Source organism: Calcarisporiella thermophila (assembly GCF_041956535.1).
Source record: "Calcarisporiella thermophila strain CBS 279.70 unplaced genomic scaffold VTP21scaffold_11, whole genome shotgun sequence".
In the NCBI taxonomy this organism is placed as follows: Eukaryota; Fungi; Calcarisporiellomycota; class Calcarisporiellomycetes; order Calcarisporiellales; family Calcarisporiellaceae; genus Calcarisporiella; species Calcarisporiella thermophila.
In genome coordinates, this window is record NW_027192201.1 from 693,936 (window position 1) to 714,150 (window position 20,215).

At 39.1% G+C, this 20,215-nt stretch overlaps 8 protein-coding genes across 8 annotated transcripts; 2 read left to right on the forward strand and 6 right to left on the reverse strand.

Moving 5' to 3' along the window:
* Nucleotides 1-349: 349 nt before the first annotated feature.
* Nucleotides 350-2,749, forward strand: VTP21DRAFT_1419 (uncharacterized protein; the record flags this gene model as incomplete). Its single annotated transcript, XM_069391504.1, has 13 exons — nucleotides 350-628; nucleotides 726-784; nucleotides 856-911; nucleotides 971-1,069; nucleotides 1,132-1,184; nucleotides 1,255-1,433; nucleotides 1,494-1,623; nucleotides 1,686-1,799; nucleotides 1,864-1,944; nucleotides 2,021-2,083; nucleotides 2,140-2,251; nucleotides 2,317-2,350; nucleotides 2,410-2,749. The coding sequence occupies 13 exons, from the start codon at nucleotides 350-352 to the stop codon at nucleotides 2,747-2,749; spliced, it is 1,599 nt and encodes a 532-aa protein (XP_069251540.1).
* A 515-nt stretch (nucleotides 2,750-3,264) lies between these two features.
* On the reverse strand, nucleotides 3,265-4,445 carry VTP21DRAFT_1420 (uncharacterized protein; the record flags this gene model as incomplete). The annotated part of the gene is made up of 4 exons (XM_069391506.1): nucleotides 3,265-3,276; nucleotides 3,342-4,133; nucleotides 4,193-4,278; nucleotides 4,367-4,445. The coding sequence occupies 4 exons, from the start codon at nucleotides 4,443-4,445 to the stop codon at nucleotides 3,265-3,267; spliced, it is 969 nt and encodes a 322-aa protein (XP_069251541.1).
* A 1,741-nt stretch (nucleotides 4,446-6,186) lies between these two features.
* VTP21DRAFT_1421 (uncharacterized protein) lies at nucleotides 6,187-7,389 on the reverse strand (the record flags this gene model as incomplete). The annotated part of the gene is made up of 2 exons (XM_069391507.1): nucleotides 6,187-7,190; nucleotides 7,254-7,389. 2 exons carry the CDS (start codon nucleotides 7,387-7,389, stop codon nucleotides 6,187-6,189), a joined length of 1,140 nt encoding a protein of 379 aa, XP_069251542.1.
* Nucleotides 7,390-8,522: 1,133 nt separating this feature from the next.
* Nucleotides 8,523-9,939, reverse strand: VTP21DRAFT_1422 (uncharacterized protein; the record flags this gene model as incomplete). The annotated part of the gene is made up of 3 exons (XM_069391508.1): nucleotides 8,523-9,010; nucleotides 9,095-9,699; nucleotides 9,854-9,939. 3 exons carry the CDS (start codon nucleotides 9,937-9,939, stop codon nucleotides 8,523-8,525), a joined length of 1,179 nt encoding a protein of 392 aa, XP_069251543.1.
* Nucleotides 9,940-10,967: 1,028 nt separating this feature from the next.
* Nucleotides 10,968-12,087, reverse strand: VTP21DRAFT_1423 (uncharacterized protein; the record flags this gene model as incomplete). The annotated part of the gene is made up of 2 exons (XM_069391509.1): nucleotides 10,968-11,563; nucleotides 12,054-12,087. 2 exons carry the CDS (start codon nucleotides 12,085-12,087, stop codon nucleotides 10,968-10,970), a joined length of 630 nt encoding a protein of 209 aa, XP_069251544.1.
* A 504-nt stretch (nucleotides 12,088-12,591) lies between these two features.
* VTP21DRAFT_1424 (uncharacterized protein) lies at nucleotides 12,592-13,573 on the reverse strand (the record flags this gene model as incomplete). Its single annotated transcript, XM_069391510.1, has 5 exons — nucleotides 12,592-12,711; nucleotides 12,786-12,828; nucleotides 12,895-13,061; nucleotides 13,141-13,180; nucleotides 13,251-13,573. 5 exons carry the CDS (start codon nucleotides 13,571-13,573, stop codon nucleotides 12,592-12,594), a joined length of 693 nt encoding a protein of 230 aa, XP_069251545.1.
* A 1,017-nt stretch (nucleotides 13,574-14,590) lies between these two features.
* On the reverse strand, nucleotides 14,591-16,364 carry VTP21DRAFT_1425 (uncharacterized protein; the record flags this gene model as incomplete). Its single annotated transcript, XM_069391511.1, has 8 exons — nucleotides 14,591-14,637; nucleotides 14,702-14,755; nucleotides 14,827-15,157; nucleotides 15,239-15,326; nucleotides 15,397-15,717; nucleotides 15,779-15,862; nucleotides 15,922-16,117; nucleotides 16,190-16,364. 8 exons carry the CDS (start codon nucleotides 16,362-16,364, stop codon nucleotides 14,591-14,593), a joined length of 1,296 nt encoding a protein of 431 aa, XP_069251546.1.
* A 2,551-nt stretch (nucleotides 16,365-18,915) lies between these two features.
* Nucleotides 18,916-20,113, forward strand: VTP21DRAFT_1426 (uncharacterized protein; the record flags this gene model as incomplete). The annotated part of the gene is made up of 6 exons (XM_069391512.1): nucleotides 18,916-19,036; nucleotides 19,108-19,171; nucleotides 19,237-19,470; nucleotides 19,545-19,624; nucleotides 19,700-19,986; nucleotides 20,051-20,113. 6 exons carry the CDS (start codon nucleotides 18,916-18,918, stop codon nucleotides 20,111-20,113), a joined length of 849 nt encoding a protein of 282 aa, XP_069251547.1.
* Nucleotides 20,114-20,215: the final 102 nt, after the last annotated feature.

Here is a 20,215-nt window from a genome sequence, read left to right on the forward strand (position 1 = left end):
GTGGGTGATATATTCGTGTGCATTTTGACAAATGGTAGATGGTCATGAGTGGAAGTTTCTGAAAGGTTTTTGTACCTATCTCGATCAAAAAAGGACAAACTAATATTGAAAAGGCTATTAACTTGAGGTTAAGGTGAATTTTATTATATTGCCCCTAAGTCCTCTAGGAAACAAGTTAGCAGTTCGGTAACCGCCCCAAAATCACCAAGTGAAATTTATCGTTTACAAATCTTTAGAAAGTGTGACGGTTTTTTCTGAAGATCCTTGGAACTGCTAAGAAAACAGTAAAAAATCACACGCGTTGACATTCTAATTGCTACGACACTATAATTAGAGTTCATCACTACTTATGGCCTCGGATGAAGCATCCCAAACCCTACGCCTGTCCTACCCGCCGTCTGATAAGCCTGTTGAGCAGTTAACCCATCATGAGAAACTTATGAAAATCGGCCGTAATATTCCATGCAATACTTGCTCATGTAAAGGTTGGAGGCCAAAACCTCCCGGACCAGGGCGTGCAGATTCATGTGCATGCGGTCATAAACTCTCGTCTCATGGAGGGCAATGTTCTTCGGAAGAATTTGAGAGACGATTAAGAGTTGCAATAAGGATTGATGAATTACTGGAGGTAAATTATTGACTAGAACAATTGGTTTCTTACTGTTGAGAGCTGCCACATAATAATCGCACTTGAATTCATACGTAATAATTTGTTCTCACATTAGGAGATGGAAAAGCTCTTGGATTTTGACTACGAGGATGAGGACATCAGATCACTAAGAAAGTAAGTTGTCATATAATCTTTATTAAAAAAACATTGTCTGCAGAATGTCTGTCTGATCTCCTTTTGTCTAGACAAATGATATTACAGGATGGTACTCCATCCCCGCATAAATCTCCCTCGCTAAAAAGTATTAATGAAATGCTACTGTTGTCTATATTTTAATTCTAAATTCTTGAGGACTTTTAGGATCTCGTGAAGGATCTGTAGAGGATGGAGAGGGAGACGAGCCTATTAGTAAACGGGTCAAACTCGAGGGAGAAACTAATGGTGTCGCGAGTGTAGAAGGTAGTTGAATCAAGAGCTCTCATTTAGTGTTGAGATAGCATTGACCTTCTCATTCTCCCTAGATGGAGACCAAGAACCCAAGGATAAAATAACAAATGGAGCCGAAGTTTCTGAGGCAAGTATTAGTGGATTTTCTATTGCTGAGGCGAGTCAACATTTAACGCTCATTACGTCTGCATTTGTAGTTGTCGAAAAAGGAAAAAGAAGCAGTATTAGAAGAGAGAGCGGGGATTGTGGAATTTCGCGTGGTCGCCAATGATGGGACACGAGATAGCATGATATTCTTAACTGGACTCAAGAACATCTTTCAGAAACAACTCCCGAAAATGCCTAAGGAATATATTGCAAGATTAGTTTACGATCGGTGAGGATAAGTTTGCTTATATTTGGAATCAGCAGTAATAACAATTATGCAATGCTCTAGGAATCATGTGTCAATGGCGATTGTCAAACGGGATATGTCTGTAGTAGGGGGGATTACGTATCGCCCTTTTTATTCTCAAAAGTTCGCTGAAATTGTGTTTTGCGCTATTGCGAGTCAGGAGCAAGTTCGAGTGAGTGTCAAGTCTTTATATGTAGAAGATTACTATCTTATTCACATTTTGCATTTTAACAGGGCTATGGTTCGCGTTTGATGAACCACTTGAAAGATTACATTCGATCTGTGAGCGACATTCAGCATTTTCTAACATATGCTGATAATTATGCTACAGGCTATTTTGAAAAACAAGTAAATATAGACTACAATGGAGACTATTTTGATCCTCTTTTAATACCTAGAAAATATTCACTAGGGATTTACGAAGGAGATTACCCTCGACCGCAGTATGTGGGTCGGATATATCAAGGATTATGAAGGAGGCACTCTGATGCAGGTATGGTTGTAGTGGCATGTATTACGGACCAAGCGTAAGAGTAGATTGAACTCCTCTGTTCTTTTCTCATGTATAGTGCTCTATGGTGCCGAAGGTCCAGTATTTACGAGTGCGAGAAATTCTTGCTATCCAAAAAGAGGTAATAGCCTATGTTGTTTTTTTAGTGCAGATTTGATAAATCTATCTATTTCTTAGGTGGTGTATGAGAAAATCAAAACTCGATCTACTTCTCACATCGTGTACCCGGGATTAGTCGAATTCCGCGAAGGCTCAAAGGAGGTTGATCCTATGACGGTTAGAGGAATAAGTATATATTTCTCCCTTTATTTGTATGGAAAAAATTTTTTATCTCACTCTCATTATTTCGCTCAGAGGAATCTGGATGGACACCGGAAATGGACACAGCGTAAGTTCTCAATATTTACTCCTTTTCACCTTATTCCACTGCTAACTATGGTCTCATAGACCGAACCAAATACCACGCAGCGAACATTACACTACGATGCGTCAACTCGTCAGCGAGCTACAGAACCACAACAGTTCATGGCCCTTCTTGCAGCCTGTGAATAAGGATGACGTTGCTGACTACTATGAGGTGATCAAGGATCCAATGGACTTGGCCACTCTAGAATCCAAAGTGGAGGCCGATATGTACAAGACACTCGACGATTTTCAAGTTGATGTGCAGAAAATATTCGATAATTGCCGCACATACAATGCAGAGGGGACGCCGTATTACAAGTGCGCAAATCGGTTAGAAAAATACTTTAAGGATCGACTGAAGTACTGGCTTGAGCAAACCTAGTGTGGAACATTGCTTTCGAATTTATCATTTGAGGTTCTATTTTTCTACCTGTTTTATTATTTGTAAATTAATGCGCTTTTTCCTTGTCGTTTGTTTCTTTTTTCAAATTTTTCTTCATTTTAGAACAATGGAATCTCTTCTATATCCTTTGAAACTTCCGACTCTTAACCTAGAGAAAATTACACACAGAAATAACAAAAAAAAAATAATATAATAAAACATTCGGATACGAAATAAAAGTAAAATAAGAAAAATAAAAGGAATAAAAGCAGAAAATAAATGGTTCATACAAACAGAGATAAGAGGAAATAAAGTATAAAATCACAAAAACGAGGATAGAGTAGAGCGATAGAGAAAGAAATTTACATTCAAATGATCAATAAGAAAAGAATATAAACCGAGGGCCAGTAAATCATAGCAGTTTAAAAAAAATTTCAGAAAATATAAAATGGAGCATCAATCTTGTCAATGAGCGAGCATATTTCATATATATTTGTATTAGAAGACCGTAGGCGTCAGAGGAAAGGCTAACAAGCAAGAAAGGTAAGCTACGCTTCTTCCAACTCGCTTAGCTTCTTATGATTCTACTTACATTTTCCATTACACCTCTTTCTCGCATCAAGGCCCACTCACCTGCACCAATGCCTACACACTTCATCGACACTGCTTGCATGATCCGTTGACTTGCTGGACTTATATTCTCGTCACGTGCAGTCACGTAACCATAGGTAGTACCTGCCGCACCACGACGGAGAGCAGTCGTTGGAGGAGCACAGAGCATCTGGTTTTGTATCCTCCATGGAGGAGTGGCCTCTGCGATTCGCTCAGGCCGCCTCCATTGCTGAAGTTGAAGTGGGGAAGTAGTGGGACAAGATTGTGAGAGGATGCTGTTATTTGCATGGTTGGCAGATAGAGAAGTGCAGCCGCTAGTAGTAAAAGAGGTGTCGAGGTTGAAAGAGGTATCGATTGTGGTGTTGAAACTCGTATCCGCGCCACCATAGTCGTCCAGCGACGTCTCAGCATATTCTTCAACGAGCATTGTCATATCCTCATCCTCTTCCATATACGGCTGCTGCTTCTCTTCATCCTCTGCAATCTCTTCGATCTCTTCCTCGATCTCCTCCTCCTCCTCTTCCTCAAATATATCCTCATCTTCGTATACGTTCCGAAGACCAAAAGCACGTGGTGGTTTACGCTGAGGGGATAGTAAGCTTTCCTCGTGTGGCTCGTCCAAAGGCGAGGACGGCGAAGAATACTCATCTACAAGAGAATAAGATCGCCGAAATGTAGGTGGGGTTCGTACCATCTTCAGAGAAGGTGTTGGTTCCTCCTTAGAGAAAAAGTGCTTTGACTGACGGAAGTGAGAATCAATACGCGCGGGCGGCTTGTTTAACAAAAGCGACTTTATTAGGATGAAAAGAAATATAAACTTAGGCAACCTACCTGAGACCAAGTATAGCGTTTCACTCCAGCATTATTATCTTTCTGTATCTGTGATGATATGTTAACATGAGTAGCGGGCTCTAGCTCTAAGTAAATAGAAAAACGCGTCAAAATTGGTTAGATTTACATTATATGCTTCACTAAACTGGGGAAATAAAATGGTGCTTTTCCTACCATCAGATGAACGCTTTATATTCCAAAATGAATCTAACCGTAACTGGCCTCCAACGGTAAGCCGTCTATAATGTGACATCCTCGCGTTTCCGGTATTTGCAATGGTGATGTTAGTCGACAAAATGCCTAAAAGCAAAGAAACACTGTCAAAATGGTTAGGAACGGTTAATATATATATGAGAACGGGCCAATATATTAACGCTTTATCGCGACAAAAAGGAGAAAAAAGAAAGTAAAATCTTTACCCTCCACTTAGCTAAGACTCTCCCCTCAAAAAGTATAAAAAACACGTATATATTATCGCGTTTTCCTTTACTTTTCTCGGGAATAGTTATAAAGGAAAAGGAATAAAAACGCGTTTGAAGAGTAAAACAGAAGAAAACAAATTCGGTGACCCTAAATATACAGCCTAGACAAGCCCCATATAGTATATCACCGAGAGAGGAAACGCGTAAAACGGTCTTCTGAGTTCTGAAATGGCGACGCGGATCCAAATCGAGATATTCCTATAAGTCAATTGGCGGATGAATATTTCCTAATTGTTGTCGCTCAAATGATTCAATAATAAAAATATTATTGCTTAGTTAACAAAGAAAATCCGCAATATGATTACGGGTTCTATACGCCAGTTTAGGCTATACTACATTGAATTTTGAAATATTCGAACAAACATCAAATTAATTCCAGCAATTTTTCATTAGAGGACCTTTTAACCTTTAGAACTCTTAAAATTAATAAAAAATTATATAAATAATTAAATAACCGTGAGATAAGAATGCAACATGTAAGAGCCTTGAGGTTTCACTTCCAGGTTTTATTATGCCCGATGTTTATAAACGTTTTATATATCCAGTTTTTTTGTAGGGGCAAGATCCTCAAAAGGTCACGAAACTAGCGAGAATGGTATTTAACCTAGCTGATATTGACTTATGGTGATACTTATCTTATTATCATTCCCTTCATTATCCCACTCTTAGTTCAAATAAGAGTTCAAAGATTTCCTTCATACTTGAGGAGACTGGATAATTCTCGAATGGATCAAGTAAATTATCCATCATAGGCGTAAATTGTACTATATATATTCCTTGATGTTGAATTAAATAGAGCATTTTTTATAATAGGAGCGTACCAAACGGAAAAAGTTAAATCCAAACATACGTTTTCCGTGGAATTAAGCAAGAATACCGAGCACTCCACTTCAAGCAGTACAATAGAAGGTGAAATTTATGATAGCCATAAAGATGGTGACACACAAATTCAAGCTCGTAGCTCGAACAAGGGGATAAAGAGTTGCACTAGTATTACAACCGAATATTTATGAGGGTAACTAACAAGGACTCTTATTCTTAATTTATTATTTTATGTTTTAGCTCGAAGGACTGCTAGAGACGCTGTAAACAAGGAACAGTCCATTCCAAAGATACAACATTATGAGTTACGAGAGACGAGGCAAAGGCAAGAGAGGAGAATCGCCAACTGAAAAATAGATATAAGGAGTGTTGAAACTTTCCATATCCCTTCCTAGTCGTATTTTTCAACCAAATTTCTACGAATTTTCAAACAGTATTCTGCATCCAAGCTTTCTATAGGGATATACATTACAAGAAAAAGTAAGAAGTATTTCCTATCTGGCTGCTATTTTAGTTAAATCCTACCTTTTCTCATTAAATACTCTCAATTTCAGGATGACAATAATAAGTATAGTAAATTAAAGAACTTCTATCATAATACATAGCCTTCACATCGGCAGGATGCTTCTCCACCAACTCCTTCACCACTTTCATATGCCCACCCATCGCAGCAAATTGTAACAGTGACCATCAATTATTGTCCTTAGCATTCGCATCAGCATGATGCTTCTCCACCAACTCCTTCACGATCTCCATATGTCCACTCATTGCAGCAGCGTGTAACACTGTCCATCCATTATTGGTCCTAGCATTCATATCTGCCTGATACTCTTCTACCAAAAGGCACAAAATTGATGTATATCCATCTTTCGCTGCATAGTGTAAAGGCATTTGTCCTTCTTTGTCTCCTATCGCAATGAATTTTCTGAATATCTCCTTATATTTCCGTATGCTTTCAATGTCATTTCTCTGAATCGCATGATGTAGGAGGGTTAAATCCATCCTACCGTATTCATATTTGACAGGTTGCACCTCAGCATTAATCCGTTTTGAATATTGATGCAGCCAATAACCCCATTTACCCGCCCCCAAAACCTTAACAAATCGATATTCAGTTAAATGCTGCATTGCAATATAGTCACCTCCTCTTGAAGCTTCTTCATAAAGCCGGGCTGCATCTCTACACCTATTCATTTCATCATATAAACCTTCCAGATAATGCAATGACGATCTTGTAAGATCGTGTTTTGTGCCAAGACATCTCTTGCGAATAGTAAATGCCATGCGACAATGCGGCTCTGAGTCTTCATGACAACCCTTCATGTAATGATGAAAGAATTGATTGCTTGCAGCCTTTGCTTTATGTTGTGGATTACCCACTGACTTTGTTATTTCCACTGCATAATCTGCCAGTTCCTCAGCTTCTTGAAATTGTGCCCTGCTTGTAAAAAATACCACAGTGTGTGAGAGAACGGATGCGAGATTGATAGAATCAAGACCCAAATCTTGTCGCTTTACTAGCCGAGCAACATGCTGGATATGGGGTGCATAAAGCAGCATTGTCTCTTGAATGGTCTTGTCACTTGGTTCGTATTCACTGGGAATGCTGTTCTCCATCTCTTTACTCAAGGCAGATATTACGCGTTCATACCGCTTAGTACATATTATGTTCTTGTTGAGAATAACCCATTGAACTATCCGATGTATCGATATGGAAATGCTAGTAGAAGATTGTGTTGTATCTCCTCCCTTCGTACTTTGAATTAAGGAGTAGCTCTGGAGTAGTTTCATGGCCTTACGTATATAAGATGGATGTTCTTTTCCGCCAAGAATTGTTTGGGCATGGGTGTGAAGGAATGCGGCTGGGACATGGTCTGGGTAGAGCAATGCCATAGAAAAGAGCAAATTCACCGCCAAGGAACCTTCCCTTTGCTTTTTAATCCGCTCCAATGTGTTCTTGAACAGGATTGATATTGTTTTTTTATACTTGATTCCTTTTTCCACTGGATTATCCTCTGAAAAATCCGTGGTTCTCTTGGTATTCATGGAGGTACTCTTGTATTGTTATTTCCTCCTGACGTAGTGATGCTCTGGCTAAATCAATGGCGAGTGGATAATATCCCAGCGCTTTAACGAGTTCCACTGCGTAAGCGTATTCTTTGGCCGTCCCCCTATCTCTGAGTAGCAATTTCAATGCCTCCTCCAGCTTCATTCTATTCGTTTCATCTTCCAAATTGATACACAATCCATCATGTATAATATTGCAATCGCAAGTGGTCACCAATATGGTTCCTTTTGGCCCATCGGACCCATCGATTGTTGGAATATAGTTGGAAAGACAGTCTGGCTCATCGGTTCCCAACGTAAGAATATAATTTTTACAAATAAAGCACGATTCGGGCTCCGAAGAGCCGATACCGTCCATCCGGCTTCATTTCCCTTGTGCTTTCACCCAAAGGGAAATTTTACACATTGCCCTCGACAGTCTGAACCTGGAAGTATATGAACCATGCTTAGTAAAAAACGTATCTTTAGCTCTTTAAATTAAGGGATTTGACAAAATATTTTTGGAATTATTGATTGTGTTATCTAGCTAATTTTGTGAATTGTTTTTATTAAATTGGCTTTTTATCTACTTGAAATTCGTAAGTTACTTTTTACTAGAAAACTGCTTGGAGTTACGGCTGAAATTGGTCTGTAGGCTTAAGTTTCTGAGACTTGGTTATTTTTTCGGTCCTCTGACCAGAGTCCATGTCCAATATACTATACCTGCTTTGGGCCCGATCATATAGACTATTGAAACTTTCGAAAGGCTCTTCAAATGGATTTAGCCAATAATCCCAATGAGGGCTTTATGTAGGGATATCCTATGAGAAATTATCCATCAAATGGCTCCGCTACGTTGTATTTCCTGACTTTGCCGTACTTTTGAAATTATACGCTTGAAACTCACTGCCAATCGCTCTTCCAATCCATTTTGCATACTTCACAATATTTAAGAACATCTTGGGAATTTTTTCGAGTTGCTAGGTAAAATTTGTGGGCTCTTGTATTGTAGAAGGATTATGGGTGATTCCCCGAAATGGTCCAAATACAGCTTGCCATTGCACGTAATTTCGCAGAACATCCATAATATGGAGATAAGCATTGGGCTGCACTACACCCTCTACTCCCGAAGTCAGGCCAGCATCTGTACCATCCAGACCCGCTGCTGAGATCGTGATAATCATGTCCGACCAACGGTTAAATTTATGCACTGTTACCCTCCACCCAAATGGTTTCCCAGCTCTAATGAACATAGAAGTTGTGCTGGAAACTAGCACAACCATGTTCAATAAACTGGCTACTATGTACATCAGGGCTGCACCCCACTTATCGGCGTCCAGTCTAGAAAGCACGAGAATAGCTCCGATTGTGGTTAGAGCAAATGCTAGCGATGAAAGCCCAGAAATCCAAGCTTGGTATTTCCTATGTCGCAATGGCCTGTTCACTCGTAATCCGAGATCCGTCCCACCTATCAACAAGAATGCATCATGTGGGATAGCAGCACATGTGAGAAGGATTGCTTGCACACGAGCAGTCCTCCCAAGTTTTTAACCCGTGTCCTCAACCATTCTGCAAGCCCTAGCAAGTCTTAATCCTAGCAAGTTGCAAGAAGTGCTCAATATAGCTGCCCATAGCACCTTTGGTTGCTGCCATATTGCCAGTACGGTAAGAGTGGAGGCCAGTAATTGGATTCCAGTTTGAATTCCTAATAAATACCTGTTGTGATGCCACGGCTGCATCGGATCAGGCATTTCCACTACACAAAGCCTTGATCTAGCTCCTTCTTCCTGAACCAGATTCGAAAGCAACCATTTCTCTAAAATTCTATTCTCCAAACTTGCTCCACCCCACCTGACACTATTTCCGTTGGTGTCAGCAGGAACTGGGTATGGGACTGCTGCGCGCCATGACACCCGCAATGCTCCAGATGCACTCTCGATACCCACTCCCAAACTTTTGAGGGCTATAGTAGCACATCTCCAACTTGCTTCATGCAGTCCTATACCAATAGTCCAGGCCGGTATCCAAGGCGAAGGAGATTCTTGCAAGCTCTCTAATGCAGCTGCAGCCCATGGGCCAACCAGAAATGAACTTAGAATAGAGACTACTATTGAACCGTCTGACGTGTTATTTATAGATTCTTCAAGCAAACCAGCTCTAACAAGACGGAGGGATGATGCTGAAACTGCTATTGTCGACGATCTACTCATCCAGGCTCTTTGGTTCTGTCTCTGACTTGGTCTACTTATTGCATCTTTCAGCGTTGGCCTTGCGGCAGACTCTTCAACATAGCAGACACAATAATTCTTACCTGATTTGAGCATAATCAGGTATTCTCTCAGGACATACCCCATCTCCCACTTTGTCCATAAAGGACGTGTGCCTTTTTGTAGGCATCGTGTTGCGCAGTTTTCTATTAACCGCATGGATTCTATGGCTTCTTTGGTGAAAAGCCAGTGCTTTTCTATCGATATATTGCCAAGGGACTATTTGGTTTAAAGAATATGTCGAAATATCCTCCTTGTTTTCCTCTGAATTTATCCTGCAAACTCGTTGGTTTGAATCTTGCGCATCACTACTGCTGCCGCTTTTTGCGCATCCAAAATTAGTATAACTAGCTTGATTGTTAGCAAATCCATGCTTCAACGTTCTCTATCTTCATAGTAATTCAACCTAACACGAAACATTAGAGTGTCAGCGAAAGCCGCCTGGTGTGAAGTTAATTTCCCAAGATATATAATGGCTAATGAATCTCACTTGACGAAGGCATCTTCACGGCCAAGACGCTCGAATGGATTCCGTAATGAAGGCATTTTAGAATAAGGCAAGGGTTATCACAAATCGTGATGACTTTATGTCTCAATTAACTAAAGGCTATAGATGAGAGTAGCGTTTACATGTTGTTGTTTATATCAGGCTTTATATGTGTCTTGAATAGATGCACACTTCACATATCCATTCATATGTTTACCATATATCTACTTTTGAACGAAAACCCAAGCTTTTCTCTCTGGAGGACATCGGCTATCTCAGAACACAAATTGAGTTTTATTCATTGTATAGGGAGATAAATTTTGCGAGTCTATTCCGTTTCTTTTAGGTACAAGGAAAGTCAAAATAGAGCGTGGAAATTTTTTCAATCGGAAGAATGAGCTTATTGTAGCTTCCTGTGGCTTTAACTTATCCACAAAAGAGCTAGAAAGGCTATTCAAATTTTGGATTGATATGAACTAGGAGAGATATCAACACAACCACAATCAATAGGGCGTGGATCATATCTCGCTCCTCTCATAATTCCAGCTTAGTTGTCTGGTGAACATTTGATCATGGTTTCGCTCTGATTTAATGTGTAAACTGGTATTAAATTAGAGCGTAATCTGTTGACTAACACCTGAAATTCAAATCTCTAGTTGGTAATAAGAGATTTACTGTAATGACTCTTGTCGGGGTCTAGACCGATAGCAATAGTAGAAAACGGTGTTATATTGCCTCCCTTTGTGCTCTGAATTAGGGAGTATCATTAATGAGCGAGCGAATAGCTTTCCCAACATGACCGCAGGGCAGGCTGCATATGTAGCTTCCAGGAATGCAGCAAGTTGCCGAGAGGTAGTTACTCCGGTCCAGGAGAACCCGAGCGCTACCCTAGAAATGTCCCTGACTTTCTTCCGCAAAAGCTCGAGAGTCATTTCCCCGTTTTGGATTTTGATTCCCAGATGTTCTATCTCTTGAGAAGGCGTTAGAATTGACTTTTCGAAATTGATCACAAAACCGAACTGCTCCAGTATATTGATCAACGTTTGAGAGTGCATCCTGGACTCTTCCATCGACGATAAGACACCACTCCTATCCTTGCCTTCCGACACACCGTGAGGACTGGGCGTAGCACCTTGGTGAATATCCTGAGAAAGAAGGTAGTCCCAACGGAAGAACTTTGAACTGACACTTTTTGCCACCCAGATGAACTGGAGGAATTTCCTGGACTCTTGGTAAGTGATGAAGGAGTTGGTGGAGGAGCATCGTGCTGATGTGAATATTACCGGCTGGAATATTATTAAAAAAACTTGAGCTAAAAATTTACCTTTAAAAAAAAACCTTAATAAAATAAAGTGCTTAAGTGAAAATATAAATTATATTTTTAAATATTTTATCTTGTGTTAAACGGTATAAAATTCGTATTATAGATTTATTCATCAGAAGGAAGATTAGTAACGTGCTTCTTGTCGACGATATAAGCCGGCCCTTTTTGAATCCATCCAATACATCTATCTAGTACTGTCACTTCAACAAACTCCCTTGAGCCATGAGTGTTAAAGCTCCTTATATCATATATATTACTCTTATATTTGCCTGCCCAGTCCCCTAAGAAAAAACTTCTCAAGGAAACCTGTTAGAAATCAAAGCCATGGTTAACTCTGATAAAATACAGTTAAATTTGTTAAAAATAGGAAATTAAGACTAGTAAAAATAAAAATCATGGATAACGTTTTTTCACGTGACATTAATTAACATACTGTCAGTCTTTGAGTTGTATGTAATTCCTGCCATAAGGTAGAGGCGGATTTTGAGGTAATCCAAATTTCACGGTCGAAATTTTGTAACAATCTTGAAGGTTTTTAATTTTGCATGTGTTGTATAAATAAATCAATTTTCCATATATTGAATGCTCCAAGATATTTGATACAATTATAATCGTTAAATAAGAGTTCAAAAATATGTTTGATGGAATAAATCAAAGAGTATAATATATGTATTTGCTAAAGAATATGCACTGTAAATTGAGGATAATAAAAAATATCCATAACAATCTTATTAAGAAAAAAAATAGTATAAGATAATTTTGCAAAAAATCAACACAAGTATACCAGGATGTAAATCATCCATATAGGGATGTAAAGAAGAAATTAAAAAAAAGCAAACATAATAATGAAACATTTGTATTTACAATATAGCAAAATAAAACCAGTCAAGTATTCCAATTATCATTTTAGGCTATAGACCTTCGTATTACAGAGTGGAAATGTTACAATTAAAGTATAGATGGGACCGCTATTAATGTTTGAAACTTCGTTTACGCATTCGCACCCATCTTTTATTGTAGAGTTGCCGGGGGATGATTTCCAACATTCGGCCAATAGTGGCAAAACAGATGCATCCTGAAAATAATAGCCCCTAATAATTTTAAAGTGGCAAGTGATGAAGGTAAAAGATACAAATTAGTATAAAAGCTATCCATAGATACATACCGGTATCCACGACTTCATTCCAAAAAAATCTGCTCTTGAAAATCTATAATATTAAAATGGATACTAAATATAATAGGATGTGACAGAGAAAACAGATGGTATAATTTACGAATAGAAGCCGTTGGAAACTAGAAAATATACTGCCACGGTGCCCAAGAAAGCAATTAGAGTCGAGGCCCCTAGCCCATGTACAGTGCGATCAAAAAGGAACCAGAGTACGAGGGACATTAGTAGTAACGTGAAGACAAGATGTAGATCACCAACGGTGTTAAGTTTCTAATTGATGAAATTATGTCAGTTAAAGAAGAGGTCGAAGTAAACACAGGCGCATAGTAAGCGAGATAAGAATAATTACCGTCGCAGCATACATGATACTTATGAATCCACCAAAACATCTATATATACCAAAAAAAAATCCAAAATCAGTGTCCAAAACCTTATGAGTCAAATTTTTAGTTGCATTACCTCAATGCATTCGACCAATCCGGCGGTGAAGGTGCATTTAATGTCCAATAATCAAACAAAGGAAACAGAGTCCCAACTAGTACAGCGGCACCTCCACATACGGGAGGAAGCCATTGTGTAATACTTCCTTCGTCCGCATGGAGTAAAAGATCTGCAGCAACAGAAACCGCAAATCCAAGAGTAAAAAGCAGAGATGCACGTATAGGATAACGGAAAGGACCATCGGCAAGAAGCACTAGATCAGGAATTTCATTCTCTTCTATGGATGTACGCCGAGAAGTTTTGGTGTGTGTAGCGGTTTGTATAGGAGTAGAAGGTGTCATGACGGGGATGAGCGAGCGATTTAAAGAATGAGGAAATGAAGCGCTACGGCGAAATGGCCGCTCTCTGACAAATAGATAGTCCATTAGGGAAAGTTCTTATTCTAAGAGTCAAGAGTATGAAGATAAGAATGTGCGAGATTTTGCAATGTCTGAAACTAATGCAAAGCTAGTGGCTGTTAAGCACATGATTTTCACTTTCGACTCTTCCCTTTTTTGTTGCTGGTGAGAAAATAAAGCTCACAGCATAGCACATGAAGGAAACGAATGCAACTCTAAAGAAAGCTACTATATGTGTCCATTATCTGTCATATTTTCCTAATTATGTATCAGATATGGCTCTCGGAATTTTCGAAAGGCTTGAATTCAAAATATTCTCCACGTCTGATTTTGAAATGAAAAATTAATACTCTCATATATAGACTCGGGGCTAGCTCTAAAAAGACAAGCGGCCAGTCCACTTCTACTCTTATCTGCTACCCTACTCAAGGCCCCAATCACTTGGTGGATGTGCTGAGAATCAGAGACAAATTTGTTTTTTGCCAGCTTTACATGTTTGTCTGCATATATGTTTATATAAGATGCAGATATTCCCAATCATGAGCTACCTCTTATTTTATCTCTGAAGAAAAAGCCCCATGATACAATAAAGCCTATCCGCCCATATTCCACGCAGTAGTCTTCTGATACGAAATGTTCTAATAGGTATTGCAAAAATCCTATAATGAAAAAGAAATATCTAAAAAAAGACAACCAAACAGATGTCTTTCTTGCTACTATTTTTAATTAAATTAAGCAATTAACCTCCACTGAAAACTTTATTTTGTTTGCAATGAAGGGCGAGAAATTGAGAAGTAAAGATGAAGATATTGCGTATACTTTATAATTATTGGTTTATAATTTAGAAAAGCATTATAAATAACCATTTTTCTATAAGGATGACAAATCTGTGGAAATAAGAAAAATAAAATGTAAAAGGGCTGTTTTCTACAAAATTGAAATATAAGATAGTCGTTTCATCTACTTCTTCGCGTAATTTGCTGAATCCATGGCTATGGTTATCACTCCTACAAATGCAATATAGTTATTAGGAATATCGAATAAGGTCCCCTTAAACTGATCCTAGCATACCAATAACTATCTCGAATACAATGAGTATGATAACAATCCACTCTAATTGCTCGCCTAAATTCAAAAAAATTGAGTGTCAGAAAAGAATTGCTCTCAGAAATGCACATCTGAATCACATTCATTACCATGAGAACTTGTCAAATGTTCCTTAAGCATATCCAATAAATCCGAAATTACCGCCACCCGCTGATTAAGCAACTCCACACGCTGAGAAATTTCAAGGTATCCACGTAGTGCCTGATAGAGGGGTTCTAGTGCAGGCTCACTCCAGAAAATCTCGGGTGTATCAAGAATGTTGCTCACAAGATTGACGTTAATACGCATAATGAAGAGTTGGCCGATTTTCTTCGTAATAGCGGTGTGGGACATATGCACCTTGCCGGATTCGGCCATTGTCTGTGGGATATGCTTTGTGGATTCGATGGTCTCCTCAATCAAACCCTCGAAAAGTGTCATCTATATTATAGAGAGATAAAATCTTAGTAAGAAAAAATCTTAATATACACTATCCGATAGCAAATGGAATCGTATAAATGCCTTAGTTGACTGAGCTATTGCGTGCGAAATGGTGAGCTTAACCATATAATTGTTAGGATGCCGAAGCGTAATCACATCGTTATAAATTCTATAAATTGAAGGTGATTTCAATTAGCATTAATATCTATCCAAAAAAGTGCTCAATCTTAGAAGCATACTTGGGTTGGTCATTTGCGTTATAATAGAATCGGAACTCTTCTGTTTCGACGTCCTCTTCAGCCAGCTTTTCATCCTCGAGACCAAAACTTCCTAACTCCCCCAGTATGCGCTGTTCTTGCCACTCCGTCATTCCCCACATTACCACCACGCCATAGTCGAAGAAAAAGAGCTCGGGTGCACTTATTTCACCATTAGCCTCCAAATAGTCGGCTCCTGACCCATCGGAATTATGTGAAGTACGATGGAAGTCGTCTAGATTAAGCATATCCATGACCGAGGGTGGTTTTACGGGGGTGGAGAAGATATACGGTGTGTAAATACTATGGTTGACAAAATTATTTTCTGTTTCACTGCATCTCAACCTGGATTAGAGTAACTTACACCTCGTCTAAACGTTTTGGTGCTGTGCCATTGACCGTTCTTTTCGATTGTAAAAATCGCATTAAATCGGACATCCTATATTGTCTATATAAAGAATCATATGAAAACTTAAATCTTTTCTTTACTGCTATAGTGAAACTTACGATGCTGTACAATATGCAGTCACTCGAGGGAGTTTGGCGCGCTCAAGTTTAGAAAGCCGCTCAGTTTCAAAACGAGAGGTCTCGTGTGAAATCTGACCGATCTGGTTGTACACCTCGTCTGGGAAAATGCCCTCATTTTGCGGTACAGGAGTCTCATCAGGGAACAGCGCAAGTTTGTGGCTCGTCTTTGTGGTACCTTAATGAGATGTGTATGAAATCGGCACGTCAGTCGCAATACACTAACGGAAGTCAGAATAATTAGACCTACGATTTGGAAGTTTCTGTTTCGGACGGTCGTAAGGTGAGGGATAGCTTTGTGCAGGAAAAGGTACCGCAACAGTGCGATAGGGATCAGCAAGTAAGGGCGTGTCCTGGTTTAGCTGTGGATCATAGTGAACTTTACGACTGCGATTATTCCGTTTTGAATTTAAGCGCTTGCTCATTGTTGTAACTATTTCATAAATACACACACAAGAAAGATGAAAATTGAAAAATGAAAAGGGTTAAACTTGTAATGAGATGCAATGCCAACGGTAATGTGTGCTAATTTATCTCCATATACAGCACATTCTATTCGACTACGAAGGGAAAGCTTGATATGAGGCGCAGCTTTTGTGGCGTATGCTATTGATTGGAATAATATAAGCGTAAACAAATCACTAGTTCCTTCTCTCTTCTTCTTTTATAGTACCACTTTATCAAAACAATCAAATTATAATCATGCATTTAATGTACTATACCGATTCCAACGGAAATCGCATATACACTCTGAAGGTATGTTGTCTCTATTATCCTATTATTCTCTCTTCTTTATGATGAACAATTTGTCCAACTGCTATCTGAAATATATCAATGATGGCATGTATATATTAGCTCTACCTGATTTTTAATCACTTTTACTCTCAATGTCGTCTCTATTATTATCACGCAATCAACTAAATATTTTCGTTAATTTCCAATAGAAAACAACGCCAACTGGTGGAGTTACAAAGAGTGCACATCCAGCACGTTTCTCTCCTGACGACAAGTTCTCGCGTCACCGTGTCACACTCAAGAAACGATTTGGCCTGCTTTTGACACAACTCCCTTGCAAGGAATTGTAATTCATATTCTCCCCACCCATCCCTCTTTACGGCCTCCTTATTTTTGTATATTTTAGTGTTTTAGTGTTTTCTTTGCTTTTTTTTCATTATCTCAATTGAACTTTTTTCTTATTCTATATTAGACAATTGGACAGTGTGATGTATTGGAAAAATTCTCAAAGGAGAAAAAACTAGTTTCTTGGAATAACAGTTGGATTTTCTGTATAGAATAAGTTAGTCAACTATAAGATATTTTTCATATTCAAAGCTGGCTTCCCCACCCTGGATTGTCGTAGAAGAGTAAATATTGGAGATTCTATAAGGCTAGGCTATGCTCAGGATTATCAAAGTCTCAGTCCCTGTAGGCCCGAAGCAGTTAAAATCCTTTCCTTCTAACTTATATTTCCGAGTTTATTTGTTAAGAGAATGCAGAAATTGCAAAGCTCTGTTATCGAATTTGAACAACCTCGACTATATAATTCTAAAAACTGCGTTGACATCAAAATAAATATGTTTAAAATATAAAAAATAACACCTATAATAGGGTAGGACGTATTCAAAAGTTACCCTATTCTCACAAAGCTTATTCAGGGGAACATCTCAAGAGGAAATATCATAAGCAATAGGATTCTATTATATTGAATTCGCTGGAAAGGGAAACTATTTCACAGCTCTCCGGAAAAATGTGTGCTATAATAGGAGCTCGGCACATATTTATTGCTAAAGCATATTGTGTTATCTATATTGTGATACTTGCACTTCAACGACAGGTGATCACGTTACTTCATCGCCGTAGCAATTTTACAATTTTCCAGTTTATACGTATTACGCAGAGTCCAGCCAAGAGAGACAATAAAAGTGCTTTAATATATTGGAAGCCACATCAATATTTAGATTTGCTGATTGAAGGTAGTGAAAGTGGGACAAGAATACGTGTAATTGAGAGCCAAAAACCCAAATATTAGGAAATGTCTATTACGTGATGTCGAGAGAATGCAGGATAGAATTTGCAAGATGCATCCTCATGAAGATCCAGGGTCTAATGAATACAATAAACCAGACTCCACAAGAATGGGTCACTCTACTAGTTCCTAAGCAAAGAAGCGACAAGAATCTGACCGCCCCGTCCCTTTCTAAATTGGTGTACCGTTGCCGAATAGTAGGGATAAAGTTACCAGTAGAGATTGAAAAACTTCGAAAAAGAAGAGCCATCTTCGCAACTCCTCTCTCTTTGTCTCACCCGTTTAGGTTTGAATTCGTGGCAGGATCGACAAAGCAAGAGATTATCGTTTCGAAAATTGAATATAGGGGCTCTTAGGTATTAAACTGGAATCCGACAAAGCGTGCTCAATTATTCAACTAGATCTTGAATAAAAGCTAGATGATAGAAATTATAATCAAGGTAATGGGAAGAGTCTTTGTTGGCAAGGATACAAATAAGAGAAGTTAGGGAGGATAAAAATTGGCTTGACTTTCTATTGTACATAATCCATGCGTCTTACCCTCGTGGTTACACACTACTGTGATTTTAGGTTGTTAATTTGTGAAATCACTATCAACGAAGGCGGGGTGAAGGTAAGTATTGCCAGCCCGATATATTTCAATTTCTGGTCATACCTGTGTATTCAGCCGCAATGATGAAAGTTGGATCGATTATTGGCAGCCTGACTAATTCTTTCTATTCGCCATTATAGGTTTGAAGATTTGCGATTATATTTTTCCCGAGTTTTACACTTTTACGCATAATCTAATTTAAACTTAAGGTTTATAGGATCTACGCTTATAATCCTCTAGCCTCTTCCCCTCTGTTCTTCAAAGTCTCTCCATTTCGAGTTTCTCATTCCCATCACAACTTGCTTCGTTCTTATATACCAGTAGATACCTCCTGGCGACCTATTTATGTGGATTAGCAATGAAGAGAATATTCGAGGATGCTTTTCAAGACACCCTTTATTTTTCGTGCCCAGTAAAATACAATCTTCTAGTGCGCCAACACCCTGAGCGTGCTCGACTATGTAGTTTCAGAGACAAAGGTTTTCTTGTTTCCGTCTAGAATTTCTCTCGACTATCGATTGAATCTTCTCTACTTTCCTTTTTCCTATAGTTGACCGAAGGCCGATTGATCCACCTCCTATTGTTCAGCTTAAAATAGAAGGCTGTGTCAATGAGTAATGTCCTACCTATCCTCTCTCTTCTTTAAATTCCTTTAACGTATTTCTTCGTGTTACAAAAGAAACTATCTCCAGAATATTTACTACTTCGTACATTGCAATCTTGTACATCCTGTTACGCTCGATGAGGTCAACTTTTACAACAGAAACCGAGTGTGCGTTGGAACAACTGTGCAGTCTCTCTATAAGCTGAAAGATGTCGACAATACGGATGGCGGATTTTTCACATTTTCTGATATATCAATCCGAGTGGAGGGTGTTTTCCGGCTCAAATTTGTATTGTATGAAATTAGAGGGTAAAATTGTCTTTCTATAGGCATAACCTGTATTCTCATAGATTGCTTCCTCACTATATGTTTCACCAATACAGAATGGAGGCGATTGCACTCACAAAATCCTATTCAAATCCCTTTACTGTGTATCCACCCAAGTTCTTTCCAGGGATGGCTGGTAAGCAGAGATCCAGTGTGAGAATGAATGAATAGCTGCAATTGACCGTCTCTGGAAACGGACCGCTTTTATTAGAATCAACCTTTTTGACGCGAATGTTCTCTGATCAGGGAGTTCGGTTGCGTACCCGCAGAGAGAATCGTGCTCAGCCACTCAAGCAAAAGCATCCGAGCGTACAAGAGGAGCACCCTTCCACGCCAACTCTTTCTTTTCTAGATCAACCACGCACTCCACCCTATATGGGTCACCCGGTTACTCCTCCTCCTCCCAGCCGATACGACAGGATGCACACACCACCCAGCACTCCTTCTCTTTCGTCCCTAGTTTGCTCTCCGGAATTTAAATTAAAGCAGCGATATGCGGTTGACTCAATTTCTTCCCATATTAACTACTCTCGCATACAACCGCAATATCCGTCTGCTCCAGCACAAAGCTGCCAACCACGCTCTTTATACTCCCCGCCTCAAACGCACTCCCGCACTACATTAATAGCTTTAGAGCCATTGCAAAAAGTTACTAAATCACTCGATTGCTCATCGGGGAGGGTGGAAGTAAAAATAGCCGGAGAAGTTGCAACAGCATCGGACTGTT